Raw genomic sequence first — 23,591 nt, forward strand, 5'->3', positions numbered from 1 at the left:
ATCAGTTTTTACATCTACTCTTTTATATACTTGTTGGTACCGGAAAATGAATTCGGAGGCACTCGAAATACAGAGGTGCTTTAAATCCTAGGTGATCGGAAAATGGCAAAGAAGTTTCTGAGGAAGGACACGAAGACACTTTTCGTGAAACTCTCGAAATTATTGAACTAGGAAGGACGCTGCTCAAGAGAAAGGCTCACAGCCTCGCAACCTCTCAAAGTACAAGAAAAATCAGGAAACACTCGAGTAGTATATTTTTCGTTGGTTACTCGAAATCCCAAGAATCCGGACATACACGAACACACTTCGCAACCTCTCAGAATGAAGAACTTAAAGGAGACACGATTTAAGAGCGGTTGAAGTAAATCATGGGATAAGTGTCAAAGGCTGCAGAACGGTTTGGGGAAGTTAATGAACAGTTCCAAGAGTTATCCAAAGACGTGCCCGGGAATAAGCCACGAGGTCGAGGTGGAAGTTTAGAACGGTTATGCACTTCCGGGGCACGTCAGAAACAGTTACCTTTCCCAAATCTTTGTCTATAAATTAAACGAGCCATGCTCGTAGCAGGAGGTCGAAAATCTAATTCCCACAATACCTCACATGCACTCCGCAGCCTGTGCATAAGGCATACTGTGCGTACGAGACAGCTTTGGGTACGATTTCTCGACCACCTTTCTTTTTCATTTTTTAGGAGTAGCATAGCATAGCGTAGCATAGCATAATCTAGCCTAGTGTAGTGTAGTCATTCTAAACACGTTTCGTTATCCTTACGAATTGTAATTCTGTTACCATTTAATGAAAACTCTATTTCTTACTTGTACGATTTTATTTTTTCACTAAAAGTCTTCAATTCTGTCATGTCACGAGCACGCATAAATTGAAACGTGAAATCGTGCTAGTTCGAATAAAAAGGATCCATAAAATGAAATCCACCGTAAACAAATTGGCACGCCCGGTGGGACCCGTTTGGTGAACTTCATTGAACTAATTGAACTAGTTTTGTGTGTGCTTCTATTTTTATGAGACTTAGAAGTGGGACAACTATGTCTACATCCAGCAGAAGAGATGCGCTTAATGAAGAACAGGGTAATGGAAAAAATCGGAATACAAATCAAGAAAATGTGCCAAATGAAGCCAGGGGGGCAATGTCTCCACCTCCTGTAAATATTCCGAACTCCGCGGGATTTCTGAATGCGTCACAAGAAATGATGAACGCTACCCGCGAACATCCATGGGGAATGCCTCCGAATTGGAGAAGTACCCAGCCCATAAGCGTAGAAATGTCAATACCATATTCTGGGCACAATCCTCAAACGCAAATATCATCATATGGGTATAATGCAGTCCCAAATGGAATGAGCTTTATCATGCACGATCCTCACCAGCATGTTGGCACAAGCCAAGAAGGGTCATTGGTTCGACAAAGTAATTATATACCCACGGGTATAAGCAATGAAGCCATGATAGCCCTTCGACAACAAATGGATCATAGTAACCACGATATGGTAAATTTGTTGTCTACACAAATGCACAACATACTCACACCCCTATACGAGCTGATGAGCAAAATAGGAGATAAAATTAATGATAATCGACTCTCGAGAGATACGAGTGTAAATCTGAACGGCCTCGAAAATCCAACCATCAATGAGATGAATATTCGAGAAATTAGAAATCGTATCAATCTCAATCAAGGGGGACCTCTGAGAAATGTCGAGGAAAATTTGGATCATATAGTCGAGAAGGTACTGAATAAGCACGGATTTGAAACGGGGCGAAATGAGCACCCTTACTTTGTATCTGCCTTTCCTGACTATATTACCCAATCTGAGCTACCCAGGGGGATGAAAGTCCCGAAATTCTCAAAATTCGCAGGAGAGTTAGGTGAATCCACCGTAGAACACATAGCCAGATATCTAGTCGAGTGTGGAGACCTAGTGGGTAATGAATATTTGAAAATGAAATATTTTCCAAGTTCACTAACCAAACATGCTTTTACGTGGTTTACGACTTTGCCATCTAATTCGATTATTACTTGGGCACAATTGGAAAGGAGTTTCCACGAAAACTTTTTTCGAGAGGAAATCAAGGTGAGCATAGTTGATTTGATGAATATGAAGAGGAAACATCATGAGACATTGGACGAATATTTGAATAGATTTAGGAAACTAAAGTCTCGATGTTACACGAATATTCCTGAGCATGAGTTGGTAAAAATTGCCGCCACTGGGTTAGATTTTTCGATTCGAAAGAAACTTATAAATGAACAATTAAGAGATATGGCTCAACTAGCAGAGAAAGTGAGACGAATTGAACAAATGCGAGCAGAGGAAGAAAGGTTGAGAAAATTGACAAGTTTGTTCGAAGAGAAAAAGTAGCATATTTAGACAATATGGACGTTAACGATGATAATTTCGAATCTCTAAATGAAGAAATGGAAGTGAACTTAGCCGAATTGCAACCTGGGCCAACCTATCAATGCCAATTATTAAAACCTGGGGAAAATGATATAGAGGCCGGATCAAATAGAAAATATAGTTTCGATATAACAAAAGTCGATAGAATATTCGATATTTTCCTGAAAGATAAGCAAATCATACTTCCAGAAAATCATAAAATTCCTCCTTTTGAACAAAAAAAAAAAAAATTTGTATCACAACACAACATGTATGGTCATTGGACTAACAATTGTGTACGTTTCAGGGATATGGTCGAGAAAGCGATTACTGATGGTCGCTTGGCTTTCGAGGAGAAGAAAATGAAAATTGATACTGATCCATTCGCTACACAAGCAGGATATGTGGAACCTCTCTCTATGGGGATCAATGTAATGTGCTTGAAATCGATATGGCTGACCTGGTTGCGAACGAAGAGGAAGTTGTCGAACTTATTACGGATGAAAAAAACTGGAAGAGCTCTTAGATGAGTTCGCGAAAGAGCAGGAACCTATGTATCCGAAAGAGAGGGACAGTTTGCTCGATTTTCTTTCGAGGAAGAAAGATGATGATCGGGAAGTTATGCTTTATCCGAGATGTAGCGTTATGTTTGACAGATCAGCAACTAAGGCTTTCGAGGAGTCTGAAATTATGAAATTATAAAGCTGAGAAGGCTCGAGGAAAATCGAAAGTCAACAAAACATACCTGAGGACGTTCAGGAGAAGTTGATTCACGAATTTCGATAACATCCCGAGAAAATGGAGCAGCTGGTACGAAAATGAGAAATTCAGAATTAAAAGATGTCAGGGGCATTTAATTCTCGCGAAGAGTACAACGCTCTAGGGTCTTATCAGAAAAAGAGAGTTGAGGCGTTGAAAAACATTCTTTCTCAGTTACTTCGAAACAAATGTTTTCCAGGGGGGCATTTGTTGGTACCGGAAAATGAATTCGGAGGCACTCGAAATACAGAGGTGCTTTAAATCCTAGGTGATCGGAAAATGGCAAAGAAGTTTCTGAGGAAGGACACGAAGACACTTTTCGTGAAACTCTCGAAATTATTGAACTAGGAAGGACGCTGCTCAAGAGAAAGGCTCACAGCCTCGCAACCTCTCAAAGTACAAGAAAAATTAGGAAACACTCGAGTAGTATATTTTTCGTTGGTTACTCGAAATCCCAAGAATCCGGACATACACGAACACACTTCGCAACCTCTCAGAATGAAGAACTTAAAGGAGACACGATTTAAGAGCGGTTGAAGTAAATCATGGGATAAGTGTCAAAGGCTGCAGAACGGTTTGGGGAAGTTAATGAGCAGTTCCAAGAGTTATCCAAAGACGTGCCCGGGAATAAGCCACGAGGTCGAGGTGGAAGTTTAGAACGGTTATGCACTTCCGGGGCACGTCAGAAACAGTTACCTTTCCCAAATCTTTGTCTATAAATTAAATGAGCCATGCTCGTAGCAGGAGGTCGAAAATCTAATTCCCACAATACCTCACATGCACTCCGCAGCCTGTGCATAAGGCATATTGTGCGTACGAGACAGCTTTGGGTACGATTTCTCGACCACCTTTCTTTTTCCTTTTTTAGGAGTAGCATAGCATAGCGTAGCATAGCATAATCTAGCCTAGTGTAGTGTAGTCATTCTAAACACGTTTCGTTATTCTTACGAATTGTAATTCTGTTACCATTTAATGAAAACTCTATTTCTTACTTGTACGATTTTATTTTTTCACTAAAAGTCTTCAATTCTGTCATGTCACGAGCACGCATAAATTGAAACGTGAAATCGTGCTAGTTCGAATAAAAAGGATCCATAAAACGAAATCCACCGTAAACAATACTATGTAAAATTTATGTTTTCCTAAAGGAGTTAGTAATGCGATAGATTTTTTAATTAGACGTTTTATATGGGGGACTAATGATATTCATTGGGTTATTTAGAACACTTTAATTCTTCCTAAGAATAAATGGGGTTTCGACATTCGTACAGTTTAAGATTTATGATTTAAGGTTTAACAAATATATCTTTATTTAAAAGACACGTTTGGAATTTAATACATGACTGATAAACTATGGGAAAAAATTATAGTTGATAAGTACATTCCCTCTCGTGATATCTTTCAAGCATGTATTCAATAGAGACAATCTTATACTTGATGGTCTCTTGTGAAGGCAGCTATTATCCTTACACCTAGCTTTCATATTAGGATTCGAAAAGGAAATATTCCTTTGTAGTTTGACAAATGGCTCTCAAATGACCTTATTTCTTAACATGTAGATTATGTCCTCTTGCATGACGTTTACATGCAAGTCAAGATATTTGGAGGTATGATGCTTGGGACTGTCAGGTGTTTATACAAACATCCCACTTGCCATTAAACAAAATGTAAATAGCTTTTTTGTTGAATCCATCTTGTGATGAAGTAATCATTTGAGAGTCCTCGATGTCAGGTTGTTATTCAACCAAAACTACTTACTATAGGTTGTCTAGAGGCTGTGCCATTCAAAGTCAAACATTTGAAAATTTCTTTTGGATCTAGACTTTAAAAGTTCTTAAAAATATTAAACACTTCCTTTGGTTGTGTTACATAGAGACCCTTCCTACTAACCTATGTCAAATTGAATGACATATTTCTTTAAATGCTTCTTTTTGCAGGTGCAACCACTTAAAGGAATCTATCTACATGATTAATTGTCACAAATCTACACATATTTAATCTAAGATAAGACCTCAATTGAATATATATATATATATATATATATATATATATATATAAAACTCATGTTAGTGGGAATGATAGAATTTTCTATATTGTTACGTGTTGGATGCTATGGAGAGTTAAAAATATGAAAATATTTCAACAAGTTATTTTTTCTAAGTGATTGATCCTAAATAATATCTCTAGCTTATTATCCATTCTTCAAGAGAATACCAACATAGAGCATGTCAAAGGTAACATTGTTGTTTGGTGGCAATGTTCTACTACAATGGTGGTGAAGCTAATTAAATATAGATAGAAGTTCTTTAGGTAACCTTGAAGCTAATGGTTATGGTGGTATTCTTAGGGAGCATCATGGAAATTCGATAAAAAGATTATTGAGAAGTCGTGATATTTGTACTCTAGTCAAAATGCTGAATTTATTATCATTATCATGGCTTGAATATGGTTTGGTGTTTGGGATTTACATTTTTAATTTGTAAATTTGATTATAAGATTGTTCTAAATTTGACTGAGAAGGATGTCACCTTTGCACATCTTTATGCTGCTGTCATATAGAAAGATTAGGCCCCTCCAACAACAAAATTGGTCATTATCCTATCAATATTGGTATAGAGAGGATAACAAATATGCAGAAAAGTTAGCCAAGATTGACATTTCTAACAATTCATTACACATTGTTTGAGATGTTTGTCCAATTGAACTCATGTTCTTTCTCCTAGCTAGTGTTATGGTGTTTGGAACTCCTAATGGATTTATCTAGTTTTGTGTTTGATGGTTTTTTATATTATGATGCATAAAAAAGTGGATAACATAAGGTAGAATAATTAATGTGAGGAGAATTCCTTCACGTCAAATGGCAAAATAATATCCAAAACATCCGAAAATTAATAATACAAGTTGCTTAACACTTGTGTTTCTTAACTATAAAATAAGGTTTAATCTTTAGTTTAAATATGAAATTATAACTAATTAAAGATACCACTTTACCTCTAGAAATGACTTACAATAGAGTAACTCTTTATTTTAAAATTAAGAAGAGTATGATAAATATTAACCTTAAAAGCTTCACATGAAAGTGCACAAGTATCTCTCAAGCAAATACACGGTCAAGAAATTTAGCTTTGTGTCGTTTGGTATATAAATGAGTTTTTAAGTGTTCTTTGTGTATCGAAAATATTTTATAAAGAATGTAAAAAAAAAAAAAAAAAACCATTTCAAAGATTTTTACGTCTTGAAAAATGTTATTTTTTATTGACAATTGTGGGATATTCTTGACGTAAAAAAGAAAATAAAAAAAATCCTTGTTAGCTATCCATATACAATATCTTGACGTTTTCTTTGCTTGCTTTCGGCGTTAGCTTCGTACCATTAATATTTTATCGCACAAACAAATAACATCGTTATCCATTGGCCATACTCAACACAGAGGAGCCAAAATTCCTTGGCTTCCCATGCTCATGAGAAATTAACTTCAAAAAAATATTCAAAGATCCAAATTCCAAATGTACGCTTTCATGTATTCATTTGGCAAAAGCCCACGTTTTTTACGAAAACCATTAAACACAAGTACAATTATAATAACCATACACTCCATTGCACATCCTCTTTCTTCCTTTCTTCCCTTCTTTCTTAATGATTGCTCCAAGAGACTCATAGGTCTGAACAAAAACACACAGTGCCACACAAACTCTGTTTGATCCCTCCCTTCGCCACAATCGAAGCACAAAGTGCTTTGGCGTTATAACTTCAAGGAACTAACGAGTTACATGCATGCAAGCCTATGATCCATAAATAAATAATCAAAAAAATGAGCATGCAAAAGGAGAGTCCTCTAGTGAGACTCCGAATTTTTTACCAAAGCCATGCATGGCTCCCTCTATTGCACCTTCTCATTCATATCTCACCGCCAGTAACCGGTCAACCGGTAACACCAGTGGAACCCGACAGCAACAAATCCGTGGTCACAATCATGGCAATCGTCGCCGCCATGTTCCTCATCTCAGCCGTCCTCTCTCTCTACTCTCGCAAATGCTCCGACCGGCAATCGCAGACACGTGGCAACAGGCTCGACCTCGCCGCTCCTACCGGCGCAGGCGGTAACCCGTCGAATGCCGAATCCAACGGCCTCGACCAAGCCACCATAGAAACCTTCCCCACGTTCCTCTACTCCGACGTGAAGGGTCTCAAAATCGGAAACGACACGCTGGCATGCGCCGTGTGCTTGAACGAGTTCCAAGACGAGGAAACCCTCCGCATGATCCCCAAGTGCTGCCACGTGTACCACTCCGATTGCATCGACGTTTGGTTAGCCTCCCACTCCACGTGCCCGGTTTGTCGCGCCAACCTCGTTCCACAACCCGAAGACATAAACATGCCTCCGATGTTGTCCATTCAGATACCCGATGATGAGGAACGTGACCACGAACATGAACATCAAAGTGAACATGACATTAGTGAAGAACATAAGAGAGAGAGTGACGCGGAATCACCAATGGTGGACTTGCTTCGTAGGGTTCGCTCGTTGCATCAGAGCCGTCCATCATTGTCGAGATCAACGGGGTTTCTATCTTCGCTTTTGTTTCCGCGGTCGAACTCGTTGGGTCAATTGGTGCAGCCTGGGGAGAACTATGAGAGGTTTACGCTACGGTTACCCGAGGAGGTACGAAGCCAGATGATGAACTCGACGCTGAAGCGTGCGAAGAGTTGCGTGTGCTTTACGAGAATGAGCAGTGACACGCGGGGGTATAGGACGAGAAGCGTGGGAAGTGGACGTGGGAGAGGGTGTGTGCAGTATGAGAGGTTTGGTGGTGAGGTACAGTGGGGTTTCCCTTTGACGCCACCGAGTCTCGTTAGGAATAACGGTTGGAACAGATCCATGAAAAAATCACAGGTTCAGCGTTCGGGTGTGGCTTTCGATAATAATCTTGCTGGTGAACGATCCTCTGATTTCTTGCGTCTTGCTCCATAGAAGTTGATAATTCTTATTACAAAAAACTCCTACGTTGCAGAAGTTGATAATTCTTATTCATGCATGTTTTTATGAGTAGATAATGATAGCCAGTCAATAACTACTATGTTTTGTATCTGTATACTTATATCTTGATTATTAGTTGTTATCTTTATTATTTGCGTAATATATACATATATTCATATCATGTGTAGTAATACATTAGTTTGAATAACGTTACTCTTGCCTAATCTTTTTTACAGTATTCATCGATGGAAGAGTAAGGAATTGGTAACTAAGAGAAAAAGTTAGGAGATAAAACAGGTGATGTAGTTGACAAAGTAATAAGAAAAAATGTGGATTACATTTTCTTTTAACACTCTTTTTTGAATATATTTTATTATTAATAAAAAATCACAATTTTTTTACTAAATTAAAAGAAAAATTTATTAAATGAATTGCAAAACTCATAAATTTATGATTTTTAGTAATTTTTTAGAAATAATAAATACTCAAGAAAGAAAGTGTTAAAAATAGTGTTGCTAACATTACTTAAAAAAAAAAAAATGAGTTTCAGAAAGTGTTATAATTTGCTACGTATTGTTAGTTTGACAACAATATAAAATGTATTCTTTTTTAGCTTATTTCCTTTCCCCTCAATGAATGTTTTTAACGGAATTCCTAACTTTAATTATCTTCCCGAGAAATGTTAGCAAAATTTTTTAAAATAATTTTTGTATTATTGATTAAAATTTATTAAAAATTACATATTTTAATAGAACTTACTACTAAATCATAAATCATAAGGATGATATGAATCAACATATTTAAAGTGGGCGGGATGGTTAGTTCACTAAAGAAAATTGGTTGAAAAACTAACTCACTTCACTTAATTAGTGATTGATTGGTGGGTTGATTTATTTCGGTGAATTAGTGGGTTAAAAATGATGAATTAATAAGTTTATCCACCTTCAATCCACATAATTTTTATAAAAAAAATCTTAATTGAAATACTTTAATATACATTATAAAAAAAATTATCATATAATAGTACACTCTAGTACAAAAAAGGTAATTTATGTCAATTATTTTAAGATTTTCACGTAAAAAAAAAAGTTTCATGTTCAAGCAAGGGATGTAAATTTCCGTCGGTTATGAAATTCGACGTAAATTTACATCGGACATTGCTAAGATCTGACGTAAAAAAGTTGTAAATAAAAAAAATATATAATGAGTGCAAGCAGAACGGGTCGTTCTGCTTGAAGAACAAGTCGTTCTTCTTGATAGAACAACCCAGAAGAAAAGGCCAACAACCCAAACAAATAGAACAACATAAAGATCGAATAGAAAAAATAGCCACAATAGCAATGCGAAACAAAAAGGTGTTAACGATTCATACCTGAGCTGCAATAGTGTGCGAACGAGTAACGAAGAGTTCACCCCACTCTGTAGAAGACAGAAAAAATGATTTAGCAACAAAGGAGAGGGAGAGTGTTTATACAGAGAAAAATCTAGAAAAGTGGTGAGATTCGAGTGAGTGTGTGCGTGTATGTGCCTCCCATGCACTCTTTTTATTCGCTTTCGCTACTTTTTTTACGTCGGATTTGGTAGGGTCCGATGTAAAATGTAAAATTTACATCGGTTGTATGTTGTGTTCGACGTAGATTTTACATTTTACGTCGGACCCTACTATGTTGTGTCACCACATCTTTTTTACGTCGATTTTTGTTAAGTCTGATAAGAAAGAGGTGACGTAAAAGCCTCATTTTCCACTAATGACATCCTATAGTGAAACAATACTTGTTACTAAAAATTACTTTTAACTACTCTATAGATACAATATATGTTAATATATTGTTAAAATGTGTAGATATAAACTATAGTGCCACATAATATATGTTGTTAAATCTCATTTAAAATCAAAACTAAAATTGTGTATAGATATATGTCAAATAAATTATATAAAAAAATATTGTATCTATAGTGATACTTTTTATGTGTTGTTCTTACCGGAATTTGTCGTAGGGACGATCTTCCAAGTAAGATTGGTGAGCCTCCTTCACTAGTACACTGATGCTCCAAGATGGCGGTGGTACCTGCAAAAGAGACTCCGATGCTGAAGTTAGGGTTTGTATGAGTAATAGTCTCGTATATGTAATGCACGTACCTTGGAGTGAATTAGGGTTGCTTTGGGCTCTGGGCCTGAGATAAACACTACTAGAAAAATTAAAATTAGAGAGGGAACAAATCCGTCACAAATCAATTAGTGACGGAATTTGTGACGGAAATGATTCCGTCACAAAATTTGGCGTCACAAAATATTTAGTGACGGATTATTTTTTCCGTCACAATTAGTGACGGAATTAAGGCATCACAAACAGTATAAATTCCGTCACTAATTTCTAATAATAAATGTTTAGAAATTAATAAAAATCCGTCGCAATTTGTGAGGGATTAAATCCCTCGCAATTTGTGAGGGATTAAATCCGTCACAAACTGTGATGACTTTAATTAAGTAGAATCCGTCACAATTTGCGAGGGATTTAATCCCTCACAGTTTGTGAGGGATTAAATCCCTCACAAATTGTGAGGGATTAAATCCGTCACAATTTGCGACGGATTTTATCTGTCACTAACTGGGATGAATCCCTCACTAACTGTTTGATTACTGAATTTGAGAAAACTATTGTTTTAAAACTCTGGTAATCGATTACCTATACATGTAATCGATTACCAGACAATGGAAATCATATATATGTTCGAAATTAACTTATTAAAAGGGTCTCTGGTAATCGATTACCCATTTCTTGTAATCGATTACCAGAGCCTATTATTGAAACAATTTCAATCAAAACAAAAATATCAAGTCTTTTTTATGAAAATGCTTGATATCATTTAAAATGAAGATAAAAGAACAATACAGACATCAAGAGGAGTTCCCAAGATTAATGATGTGCTTAATCGGCAAGACAACACATGAAAAATAATGAATGACCTCTATCAGTGTAACTATGACAATAAAGCTTCATTGGAGTATATCCATAGCCATGATACTTTTCATCATTTAGAGATCAAAATCCACAAGGCACACATTTAGGCAAAGAAACCCCTTCAAACAATACACATGAAGCAACCTAATTTTACTAAGCTAGATTGCTTATATAGTGATGACCTTATACCTATCTACCAAACATACAATTAATAGAGGCAACATGTTCCAAATCAAATCATACAAAAATTCAAATACAGGGGAAAAAATTCTTAAAATTGATTACCTTTTTTCCCGGCCTAACAAGCATCAAGGCCACCTCAGCAGCAGTATTTGCAGTAGCAATAACATCAGTTGCCCTTCCTGTGACAGGACCTTCCTGAAGAACATGAGTGTGAGCCACAGCCGCGATGAAACCATCTATATGACAAGCCAAATCACTACAAACAACCAAAGAAACTACCATCAACTTCCCAGTAATAGCGAAAAACACAAATTTCATTCCCCCATCACTCATAACAAAATTCTTACTGAGAAAAAAAAACCCATGCTCAAAAATCTTACATTTTCAATATATCACCTTCTTCCAACACTGTCTCGTCACTGGCTAGTGGAGAGAAATGGCAGACCACATTGTTTACAGATAAGCAAGTTGGGAAAGTAACACCTCTCTCAATCTTCCTCTTCACGTTCTTGTACACATTTCCAGTTTGTCTGTACACACACATAAAACAAACTCTATAAGCTATAATCCAAAAATATTAAAAATAAATAAATAAACAAAACAGCAATTCCCTATGCATATATGAACATGTATGTTAAAAAAGTATCACAATTCACAAATAATGCTCCTTCATATATAAATAATAAAACTTTACTCTCTAATATAGGAATCGTGTATGTTTACAGACATTCACGATTATTTTCTCTTGCTTGCCATGGTTTTTTGGGTGACAGGGGAGATCTTGGTGATGATGGTTGGTCTTCGAAGATTAAAGGACCCGGTTCACTATCCTGGCCATGGAGCAGAATGAAAAAAATCAAAAAATCAACTGAAGTCGTCAAACAGTTTATAACAGAGCAGGATATTATAAAGGATTTCAAACCTTTCCACTACAATCACCAACAGCAAGCTTGACCTTCTCACACACATTAGATTTACAAGTGAAATAACCTCCATGTTCTTCGTCATTTCCATCATATAAAAAGACAATCCCTCTATAAATGTGCTTGACAATTCCTTGTTTACCCTGCAAAATGACATAATAGATAAGATATCATGTGAAGCATGAAGATTCCAAATATACCACAAAGAAAAACCTGCTCATTCAGAGATAACAAACCTTAGATGGACCCTCCTGATTTAAGTGTTCAATCATTATAAATAGTAGGTATAATATGTTATTAAGTTATTTGTTGTCGTTCCTATTATTGCCGAACATTTTCAATGATTTGATTCTTTAGCTGAATCTTTCGATGAATATATATATTCAGTTCAGTGGCAAATGAAGATTGTCAAAATTTAGATTTGAAAAGCTAAATTAAACTTATTATACAATCCTAAACATTTAAGAATGTGTTCTAAGTTACATGAATATATAAAATATTTTTATGAATGAAGCATAAAACTGGAGAGAAGAAAACATGAAGAAGGAAAAAAGTTATGCACAAACCAAATAAAAAGTAGGTATCAATATATTTGAAATATAAAGAAGTGCTAATTTTAATGCAAAAAATCCCAACAATTTCATACCAGAAATTCAGTTCCTTGAATTCATAAACCAGCATCTGAACCAACAGAAAAAAGTATATGAGAATAATGTTGTTATCAATGTAAAATGTCAAGTTAATGTGGAAAAACTTATGTCTAGACTCAAATTATATTTGTGATAAGAAAAAATAAGCTTATGTAAATATATAAAAAAAATGGAAAATTCCAAGAAAAGAACTATAGGACACATTGACATAACTTAAATATCTAGTGATAGATTCAATATAGAAATTTGTTACAGCCTTCAATTCATTTGCCCCTTATTAGTGATAAGTCCATCTTACATGTGAGCTTAACAGAACAGACACGCAAAACCAGATCAAATGAAAGAACAAACATAAGAAAAGGCTTAAAGCCTTAAACAGACTAAAGAAGACAAACAGTAGGCATCTCAGGAACTAAGAGATTCAATCCGACTTAATAGTTAGGTTCATTCTTATCAAATTTTTTAGTAGCAAGACCCAATTCTTTGTAAGTAAATATTTTCATGCCATCTATTTTGATAGACATATTAGAGGCTACAAAAAGAAATAAGAATTTAAGTCTATTTCTTCAAAGATAATACGAAAATGATATAATTTGTTGAAAGCCTTATAATACTTACACATCCGTTTCCTGGAAAACTTGGGCTGGTATTTCTTATGTCTTCTAGACATCAGGAGAATGATTATTGCAGATATTGCTAAAACACAAGCAACTGCTGCTATTACAGCCGCAATTATTATGCACGTGCTAATCTTTTTCTTCTCTAACTCAATAAGTACTACAACAATAAAATGAAAGTTAAATTAGAGAAACTCAGCAAAGGGAGTAAATTTTATTAACCAATTTTGAATTACAAAAAATTAAAAATGTGACTCTATCTGAATCATCAACGTAAATGCTAATTCTAGATGGAAACAAAGGTAAAAATAAGACATACCATTGAAAAACTAAAGATTATTATTTTCAACTTTCAAGCAACATCTCGGATTAAATCAGATTTCCAATTGTTAATATCCAAGTTAAAAATTGTATAGAATTTTAGAGAATTTATAGAAATGTGAATATCAAAATAATAGAAATATTAATAGTGTGTTATTTCTTTGCAGTATGCATATTAAATTGCTAATCACTTCTATTGGCAGCAAAAGATATTTCTTTTAGAATTGTTGTGTTAAACAACATCCAAGAACTTCTGATTTCCTTCTTTCAAGATGACAGGATAGTTGCTAAGGATTAAAGTTGTTGCTATACCAGAGCCCATTAGTCCTCCACCAAGGATAGCAACCTTCTTGACGTGTCTTGGAACCAGACCATGATCAGTAACTTCTATGAAATATTTTGAGCCGTGTAAGTAACTTGAGGCAACAAACAAACAAACAAGAGGCAAAATTCCAAAAACATGCGTGATAACACGAATCAGATGCAAACCCATCATCACAATAACTCAAATTCCAAACATGAAGGAAAAACACGAAACGAACAAACAACACTCCAATCAAGCAAGAGAAAGCAAGTAAGTAGTAAGTACCTGGTGTCTCTCAAGGCATCAAATAACTCGAGAGAATACACATTATCATCGTCTGCAAAGTAAACAATCCCATCAAGCCTATGGCGCTCAATGTGCTCCAATGCCGAGTTCCTCTGATGAACCCCTCTGTCCTTCACATCTTTCGAATTCTTCTTGCAAACCAAATGTCTATACATCACGCCCATCTTCCGCAGCACCTCCGTCGTCTCCATGGACGCCACGTTCATCTCCACCACCACCCACACCACTGCCGAGCGTCAATCACGCAAGAATCCCTACCATGGATCGAATCTTTGTTGAACGAATCAATTGGAAACCCTAGATATTGTAGGTGAGGGGATTGCGCGTGTTTTGAAGGAGGCATTGAGTGAGATTTTCTTTGTTGCCGGAAAACCCCATCATGGCCTCGATCTTGGCCTCGGAAGCGAGCATGCACCACGAGTTCCATAAGAGGGATTTTCTGACGAGCTTGGCGCGGAGAGCGACGAGGAAGAGAATGTGGTTGGGGTTAAAGACGGGATTGAGGACTTGGAGGATGGCGGTGTGGAAGGAGGGGCGGGCTGCGACGAGGGAGGAGGCCCAGTAGCGGAGGAGCATGGAGATTTTGGAATGGGGGACATTGTGGCGGAGGAGGGTGTCGATGTTGCGAGAGGGGTTGTTGGAGTAGAGGATGTTGGGGCAGGACTTGATGGCACGGAGGGTGGAGGAGTGGGAGAGGGTGAAGCGGTGGATGAGGGGGCAAGGGAGAAGTGGAGGATTCTAGGGTTTTTGGTGTTTGTGGCGCGGGTAGTTTTAGGGAAAATTTTTTTATTTTAGAATAACATTGGGATTTAAGAGGGAAAATTTAATTTAATTAGAAGAGGTAAATATTTTGATATTAAATTTATTATATTAAAATTAATTAAATATTTTTATCAAACAAACTCATTCAGATTTTGAATTTTATTTACTATCTTTCATAATCAAAAGAAATCCAATATTAATTCAAAAGATAATAAAAATTATAACTAAAATATTTATAAATTTTCTAATATTAAATTTAGTATATATTAAAATTAATTAATTAAATATTTGTATTTAAGAAATTGTTAAAGATTTTAGATATTTATTTTAAAGTTTTTATTTTATTAAATTAATTAAATTTTATCACTTTTTAATAAAGTGAGTGAATGATAATGAATTAACTAAAATTCAAAAATATATTTTAATTAAAAATAATTTTTTGGTTAATACGGTAACTAAAAAGTATTATAAACAATATAAATTGTTAAGATAATTCTATAAGATATAGTTTAGATATACTAGTTTATACTATCTTAATTTATTGTTTAGTTTTCTTAGTCAGTTTTATCTAAATTCCTAAACTTTAGGGATTGATTATGTTTTATGCCTATTTATTTTATTGTATCCATCAATTCAATAACATGAAAATCATTCAGATTCAAGTACTAAGGAAACTAAACTAGAAATTAGGAGAGGATAAACTAGTATATCTAAACTATATCTTATAGAATTATCTTAACATAAATATATAACTAAAAACACAATATTTTTTTAAAAATAATGTAATTTACTCTGCTCACATACAAAAATTAATAAACGTACAAAGTAATCAAATATATTTAAAATTAAATAGGTCAAACTAAAGTTTTTTACTATAATATGTATTTAGTTTAAAAGCATAGGCTACAAGTTATTTAAAAAAAAACTTATATTACACTTAAAAGATTGATCTACCTGAATAAAAATGAATAATAATATAAGTTATTATTATTATTATATTAAATTTAATGACTATATATAATATATTAAAATTATATATACTATAATATATTAAAAGATTCATCTATTTCAATAAAAATGAATAATAATAATAATAATAATAATTATTATTATTATTATTATATTAAATTTACAATAATATATTGAAATTATATATACTTTTATTTATCTTTTTAAATATTAAAATTGTTGATTTATATAATAAAGTGAAATTTATAAGTCTAAAAATTTGTATACTTTATAATGAGTGTGCATGCTTTGTAAATTATCACTTGAGAGTACAAACGAGAGGTTAGAGTTGTTTGAGGCTAATTTGATGGTGTTTCATTCTACCGTTGACTGTGGATAGTTATTACAATGTCAATTAATTCATATGTTATTTCCCTTCCTTTTTCTTTGAGATACATATGAATATATAGTTCTAATATTTATTCATTTGAATCAATTCTAACTCATATTTTTCACAATATTAGGATACTTGAAAACACAAGATCGAGTAATACCTGTCATATTAACAACTTTCATGCAAAATAAAATATCTCCATTTTTTAGGTTGTGCTTATTTCTTTCATAAATCTAAATTAGATTAATTTATAAGTTTGCTTTTAAACATAAAAAATAAGAAATTAAAGGATATTATTTTATTAAAAAAATAAGAAATTTTTAATTTTTAACTAAAAATTTAAATTTTAAAATTAAAAATCATGAAATTAGAAAGATATTTTTCAATAAATAACTAAATTAGTTAATTATTATTTATTTTATATTTGTGGACATTATCTTCTTATAGTTAATGACTTTTATAGAGTGTTTTAAAGGTTTTTAATAATTATTAGTATTTTAATAATGAATATTTATGAAAACTAATTTTTATAATATTTTGATTTTTAAGTAGTCCAGAACAGGCCGTTCTCACACTGGAACATTTGTGAAATTCCTTAAAATACTATAGTTTCAAATTCTCGCAAAAATAGGAGAATTTGAAATTTCTCATATTTGTTTTTCTTATTTCACCTATATATTTTATCTTTTCTTTTCATTATTTTAAAAAAAAATTGAATTGACTTATCCAAACAAAATATTTTAACAATGATAGAAATTGAAATCAAAGTAATTCAAATACCAAGAATTTCAAATTCCTTGAATTTGTAAAATTACTCATCCAAACACACCATAAGGGAAATCCAGGTAAATATCTTTCACCATCAAAAGAAATCCAATATTAAATCAAAAGATAATAAAAATTATAACTAAAATATTATAAATTTTCTAATATTAAATTTAGTATATATTAAAATTAATTAATTAAATATTTATTCCGTAACAGTATACGGAACGGGCCGTTCCGGAATAACAAAAATGCCCTATATTGGAGAAGCAGAACGGGCCGTTCTGCTGGTTATGAGAACGGGCCGTTCTGCTTCTCCAGTTTTGGGCATTTTTCTTATTCCGGAACGGCCCGTTTCACTTTTGAAACGGCCCGTTCCGGCCACCAGCAATTTTGAGTTATTACATATTCAACTTATTAAAAATCTAAATTTAAGATATTTCTATTTACCAAATTCATTTTTTTTATATAAAATAACATAAATATAAATTATCGTTTCAATAATTTCTAAATTCATTTTTAAAAATTTAAATATATAATCATATTTTATTATAAATTCAATTTTAAAATTAGCCTAATTTTGAATTTTGAAATTTATATAATTCTTATGGTTTTTTAATTACAAAAATTCAAATAACTAAATTTATGTTATTTTGAATATTTTATTTAGAAATTTGATTTCATTTGAGTTTTTTCCAAAAAAAAAAAATTATAAATAAAATCTACAATAAATTATTACATTTAGTCATTTTTTATAATCTAAATCATGTTTACTCATTTTTAAAAAAAATCAATTTAAACTTATTTATAACTTAACTAAAGATAAAAGAAATACAAAGGTTTTGGTCTCCACTTTATTAAAAAATAACCTCCATGTAGTAGTTTTGTTGGTTATCCAATTTTACAGTTTTGTTGGTTTTTATAATAAAAATAAGACATAATTTAAAACAGATAAATTATTGACAGTTGAAAGAGGATGGAGCAAAGCAATTCTTGCATTTCAAAATCAAAGTGTTTAGTGTTTATCGAATATGCATTCCAATTCATCACAGTAGTAGTACTTTCTATTTTCATTCGAATTAAATCTTCGATATAAGGTTCCCAACCTCTCCATGTTCTTGTTAATCGAATTCATAACGACCATGTGTTACTGTCAAACCCATGGTTGAGTCAAGTACTATGGTATTGATAAAAATTTATTCACTAGAGTGTGGGATTGTTTCTCATAATTTGTTAGATATGACTCAATGAAGGGTTTCAAGATATCTTGTTTTCTTACTTTTTTTCCTTCATTTAGAAGCAATTAAAGTTAAAAAAAATAATTAAAAACTTGTAAATTATCCTTGTCACTTTTAAATCTAAATTACATTAATTTATAGTTTGTTTTTAAACATAAAAATAAAGAAATTAAAAGATATTATTTTATTAACATAAAATAAGAAACTTTTAATTTTTTAACTAAAAATTTACACTTTAAAATTATAAAATTATGACATTAGAAAGACATTTTTCAATAAACAACTAAACTAAAAAATAAGAAATCAATAACTTAGAAAAATAAATTGACACTTCTGATTTCTTTACTTTAATTTATAAGTTTTTTTAAAATTTATTATATTATAATTAAATTATTAAATTAAAAAATAAATATTTTAAACTTTTCTAATTACACATTCATTTTTAACTTTTTTAGCTAAAAAATTATATGCTTAATTGTATTTTTGATCTTTTAAGTATTGCAATTGTGCAATTTTGATCCCTAAGATTTTAATTGGGTAATTTTAGATTGCAATTGTGAAATTTTAGTTCTTCAATTTTTAATTGAACAATTTTAGTCTATTAAATATCATAATTGTGTGATTTTAGTCTCTCTCATTAAAAATTTCATAATTTTACTATATATACATATATATATATATATATATATATATATATACAATATTTTAAAATTATATTATTTGTCTATTCAAATCAACGTGTATTATAATTTTCATTAATATATCAAATTGTAACATCCCGAATTTTCTATTAGTATAATTGTTTATTATTACTAAATAAATAAAATTTATATATTATTATTTTTATAATATCATTGATAAATTAATATCAATAATATTATTAGTGTATTTATAGATAAACTCATAATTTGATAAATATAACTTATTATATGTTAATATACTTTTACAAAATTATAAGTATATTAATTATGAATATACATATCTTATCTAGTATATTTATATTTTTGTAAAATTATATTAACATATACTAAGTTATATTTATCAAATTATGAGTTTATCTATAAATATACTAAAAATATTATTGATATTAATTTATTAGCAATATTAAATTATTAATAATATATACATTTTATTTATTTAGTAATATTAAATATATATCATTTGTTACATTAATAAAAATTATAGTATATGCTAACTTAAATAAGCAAATAATTATATAATTTTAAATTATTTTATATATATATATATATATATATTAAAATTTTAAAATTATTAAATTTTTAATGGGAGACATTCAAATTGTACAATTATGATATTTGAGGGACTAAAATTGTTCAATTAAAAATTAAAGAACTAAAATTGCACAATTACAATTCTTTAGGGACTAATATTATCCAATTAAAATCTTAGGGATCAAAATTGCAAATTACAATACTTGAGGGATCAAAAATGTAATTAAGCCAAAATTAAATTAATATTTTTTTTTTATTTTCACAAGTTTTTTTTTAAATATTTTTAATGAATGTCTTAGTTTCTTATGTTCAAAATTGACAATTTTTTATTTAATTAAATGAATTTCATAATTTTTTCAGTCCTTTAATGAAATAAAATATTTTTAATTTTATTATTTTTTTAAAAAAAATTAACATATTTTCTTTAATTATGCATAATTCTTAAATATAAAAGTTTTATAAATAAAATTTAATATTTTGAGAGGGAACAATTTGTCACAAAATATTTTAACCTATTTGTGACGGAATTTTGAGAGGGAAAAATCCGTCACTAAATTCTTTCATTTTAGTGACGAAATTTGTGACGGATTTTTTAGAGACGAAGTTCATTCCGTCACAAAATCCGTCACAAACATTTTTTTTTATTTAGTGATGAAATTTGTGACGGATTTTTAGAGACGAAAATTTTTCCGTCACAAAATCCGTCACAAATATTTTTTTTTTGATTCAGTGACGAAATTTGTGACGGATTTTTAGAGACGGAATATATTCCGTCACAAAATCCGTCACAAAAGTCAATAAATTCTTGTCCGTCACAAAACTTAAAATTCCCTCACAAAATGCGTCACTATTAGCGATGCTATTTTTTCCGTCACAAAATTCGTCACAAATATTAATTTTTCTAGTAGTGAAATATGATAGCGGATCTCGTCTGGGGCGAGATCTTCGGTAATCAGTGATTAGATAATGGATCTCGTATGGGCGAGATTCTCGGGAATCAGTTGTAATTCACCTGAATGCCGAGCTGACGTCGTATGACGCGTGCCCGAGATCATCTTGCACTGTGATGCCGAGCTTGGAGCTCGGCTTCGCAGTACGGTCAGTACACTAGCCCCCCGAGCTCCAAAGACCGTAGGTCGAGGAGTTAAGACCGAGCTCGCCAGGGGGAAGTGACCCTTCGCGTATGTCCGCCTGTCGAGATGCCACGTGTGCAAAAGTCGTTTCGTATTTCGAAACGCGAGGTCGGCGCGTTAGTGGTCATGACGGTTATGCAATGATGGCTTCCTCTGTCATAATGGGTCTCATTTAATGCGTGGTCAGGCGTGTCCCTTGGGTGACACGTGTCGTGACCATTTTGAAATTATGGGGGAGAATTTTTTCTTTTCTCTCACTCGCGCCTCTTGGCCTTTTTCACTTTGCTCTTTTCCATTCTTGTGGCTTATTGTGTACGCCGTTGCTCTCACTTTTCTGCTTGTCTTCCGTCTCCGTCTTCTCCGTTTCCGCCGCCGTTTCCGGTAACCCAGTCACTATTAGGGTTGATTTTTGAGGGAGAGCTCCAGGTACTTCCTTTCTGCAGTATTCTTTTTCCCTCTTCCCCAACCTTCTTTAAGTCTTTCTTGTCTTTTTCATGGCTGGGGGAAGTGGTGTCGGTTCTTCTGCGCCTTCTCGGGGCAAGGCTCGTGGTAAGGCGGTGGCTACCGGGAAAGCCGCCGCCGAAAAGGGGGATCCGCCCCGGGGCTCGGAGCCGGGCATTCCTGGCTATGACTAGGTCAAGTGCGAGGTGGGGGGCGTCCAAAGTGTCTTTCGGACCTTTCTTAAGGTCAATAAGGTCATAAGGTCGTGCAGGGTTTGCGACCCTTCTATCTCCCGAATGATCCGGCTTGAACCCTGTCAGGCTGGTGAGGGTGTGTACATGGGGAAGTCTACCGACTCTCCCCATTTCTATATGTACTATTGTTTATTTAGGGATTTAGGCGTCTGTCTTCCTTTCACTCAGTTTGAGTGTGATTTTTTGAACCATGTCAACGCGGCTCCTTGCCAGTTGCACCCCAATAGTTGGGGTTTCTTGAGGGTTTTTCAAGTCCTGTGTACAATTTTGGGGATAGAGGTATCCCTTCCCGTCTTTCTTCATTTTTATCAGTTGAAGTTAGGCGTTCCGCCATATGGCATTCTGTCCTTGAGTGGGAGTAGGGATGGGGGTTTGTTTACCCCCTACTCCCAGTCGTATAAAAATTTCAAGCAAGAGTTTTTCCGGGTTGCTCTTGTGGATGTTGACCCCTTGGAGGATGGGGCGTTTTACTTCGGCGGGCTGCCGAAATTCCCTTTCTACTGGTGCCCCAAGCCGTCTAGGTTTCACGGGGTAGGCCAGGTGAAACTAACGGCCTCGGAGGTGGCCGCTATCGACAACCTCGCTACGCTTCCTCGCCCGCTGGATTGCAAGCTCGTTCTGTCGCTTGCGAACTTGGATACACGAAGAGGGGCTTGGAGAGTGAGTATTTTGTTTGTTTTTTGGTGGCTTGGGGTTTGTGTAGCTTTCTTTTGCTGATGTGTTTTGCTTCTTGCTTGTAGGTATCATGGGGAAGAATTTGTGGCGTGAGCTTAAGCATCGCTACAATGTCACAAAACTCGAGGTCCCCGAGCCCCAAGAGGAGGATGTTCCCCCTCTACAGGCTAGCCAAAAATGGAAGAGGGGAGCGAGGGAGGTTGGGGGGACTTCCGCCTCTACAGACGCCGAGGAGGTGGCCTCCAAGGCCGCCGATGCTGATGCGGTGGATCTCACCGAGAGTCCACCGCCCTAGGTGGCCTCTGAGGGGATGGCTCAGATTGCTGAGCCTACTGTGCAGGCCGCCGAGGTGAGTGTCCTATCTCTTTATACACGTCTTTTCTGCTGACTTTGTTTGGTTTATTGAGGCAGAGTGTATCTTTTCGCAAGTCGGGGCGACCGTTGCCGAGGTGTGAGACCAGGCTGCTGAGCAAGTTGCTCGAGTTGCCGAGGTGGTGAGTATCTTGTTTCTTGGGTTTTTCGTTAATCCTTTTATTATGCTTTCTGGTCGCTTAACCTGGGGTCATTTTTTGCAGGCGGGAAATGCCCCTGAGGCGGCGACACAGGCTGCCGAGCGGGTCGCCCAAGCTGCTGAGGTAGGTAGTGTTTGTTTACTTGATTTTGTGGTTCCCCGTATGTCACCTTGTTTATTTTTGACATGGGGTTGATTTTTGCAGGCAAGGTCGGGGGTCCCCATTGTGGACTTTCTGGATGCCGAGCAGGGGACGCCGGCTTCTATCTCTGTTGAGGCCCGTGGAGGAGGTCCTAGTCATGAGGTTCCTCCGTCTGCGGCTGCCGCTTCAGCGCCGCCTCTTGGCCCGTCGTAGGAGGCTTCCCAGGGCCGATATCTGGCTCACCGTTTCGGGAAGGGTCTTCCCCAAGTGCGGCTGGACCACGTGAGCACCTCCGCCGACATGAATTTGCTGTGGAGCGCGGGGGTGACCGGGGAGAAGTTCTACTCTCAGGGTTCGTTGAGCTCCGAGGACCAGGGGTTGATAGACGGGGCCGGTCCCGAAGAGAGTTTTGATGCGGCCCAAGTCCTTCTGCAGAGGGTTATGGGCATAATGGGCCATTGGAAGCCCAAGTGGGGCCAACAGCGGGAGGATTTGGCCAAGCAGCAGGAGGACCTGGCCAAGTTGAGGGGCTGACTTCAACCCTGGAAGGAGGCAAGCAAGATCCTGAGGGAAGAGAATAAAGCTCTTAGCGCAGCCCTTGGTGAGGCGAAGCGGCACGAGGCTGAGCTCCGCTCTGCTCGTGGCGACCTTGCACGGGTGCAGAAGTCTCTTGAGATTGCGTTGCGATCAAATGAG

The 23,591-nt window shown here is 34.7% G+C and overlaps 2 protein-coding genes across 21 annotated transcripts; one reads left to right on the forward strand and one right to left on the reverse strand.

The window, feature by feature from the left end:
• Window positions 1-6,647: 6,647 nt before the first annotated feature.
• On the reverse strand, window positions 6,648-15,179 carry LOC109794181 (ERBB-3 BINDING PROTEIN 1). Of its 20 annotated transcripts, none has more exons than XR_014429491.1 (12): window positions 14,380-15,170; window positions 14,103-14,177; window positions 13,471-13,629; window positions 12,849-12,883; window positions 12,202-12,345; window positions 11,974-12,109; window positions 11,660-11,809; window positions 11,382-11,535; window positions 10,274-10,308; window positions 10,117-10,202; window positions 9,506-9,552; window positions 6,648-8,156 (listed from the first exon to the last, which is right to left on the reverse strand). XR_014429491.1 is itself a non-coding variant. In XM_083063206.1 (11 exons), the coding sequence occupies exons 6-10, from the start codon at window positions 12,006-12,008 to the stop codon at window positions 9,543-9,545; spliced, it is 342 nt and encodes a 113-aa protein (XP_082919332.1). In that variant the 5' UTR covers window positions 12,009-12,109; window positions 12,202-12,345; window positions 12,849-12,883; window positions 13,471-13,629; window positions 14,103-14,177; window positions 14,380-15,179; the 3' UTR covers window positions 6,648-8,156; window positions 9,506-9,542. The 20 variants fall into 20 exon arrangements, 6 of the variants coding, with proteins under 6 accessions (XP_082919332.1, XP_082919329.1, XP_082919327.1 ...); XR_014429489.1 differs by having other exon boundaries at window positions 10,274-10,320; XR_014429490.1 differs by having other exon boundaries at window positions 10,117-10,308.
• LOC109789209 (RING-H2 finger protein ATL34) lies at window positions 6,967-8,320 on the forward strand. The gene has a single exon (XM_020348111.3). It carries the CDS (start codon window positions 6,967-6,969, stop codon window positions 8,125-8,127), a length of 1,161 nt encoding a protein of 386 aa, XP_020203700.1. The 3' UTR covers window positions 8,128-8,320.
• Window positions 15,180-23,591: the final 8,412 nt, after the last annotated feature.

Source organism: Cajanus cajan, chromosome 9, assembly GCF_000230855.2.
Source record: "Cajanus cajan strain Asha chromosome 9, NIPB_CcT2T_4, whole genome shotgun sequence".
Taxonomy (NCBI): domain Eukaryota; kingdom Viridiplantae; phylum Streptophyta; class Magnoliopsida; order Fabales; family Fabaceae; genus Cajanus; species Cajanus cajan.

Excerpts from the sequence above, each read along its gene's own strand:
- LOC109789209 (XM_020348111.3), top strand. The coding sequence starts at position 6,967 with ATGAGCATGCAAAAGGAGAGTCCTCTAGTGAGACTCCGAATTTTTTAC.
- LOC109794181 (XM_083063205.1), bottom strand. The coding sequence starts at position 12,008 with ATGTCTGTAAACATACACGATTCCTATATTAGAGA. Across the intron at positions 11,810-11,973 it reads CACGATTCCTATATTAGAGA|ACAAACTGGAAATGTGTACA; the intron begins GTAAAGTTTTAT and ends GTGTGTGTACAG. Across the intron at positions 11,536-11,659 it reads GAAGGTGATATATTGAAAAT|TGATTTGGCTTGTCATATAG; the intron begins GTAAGATTTTTG and ends GGTTGTTTGTAG.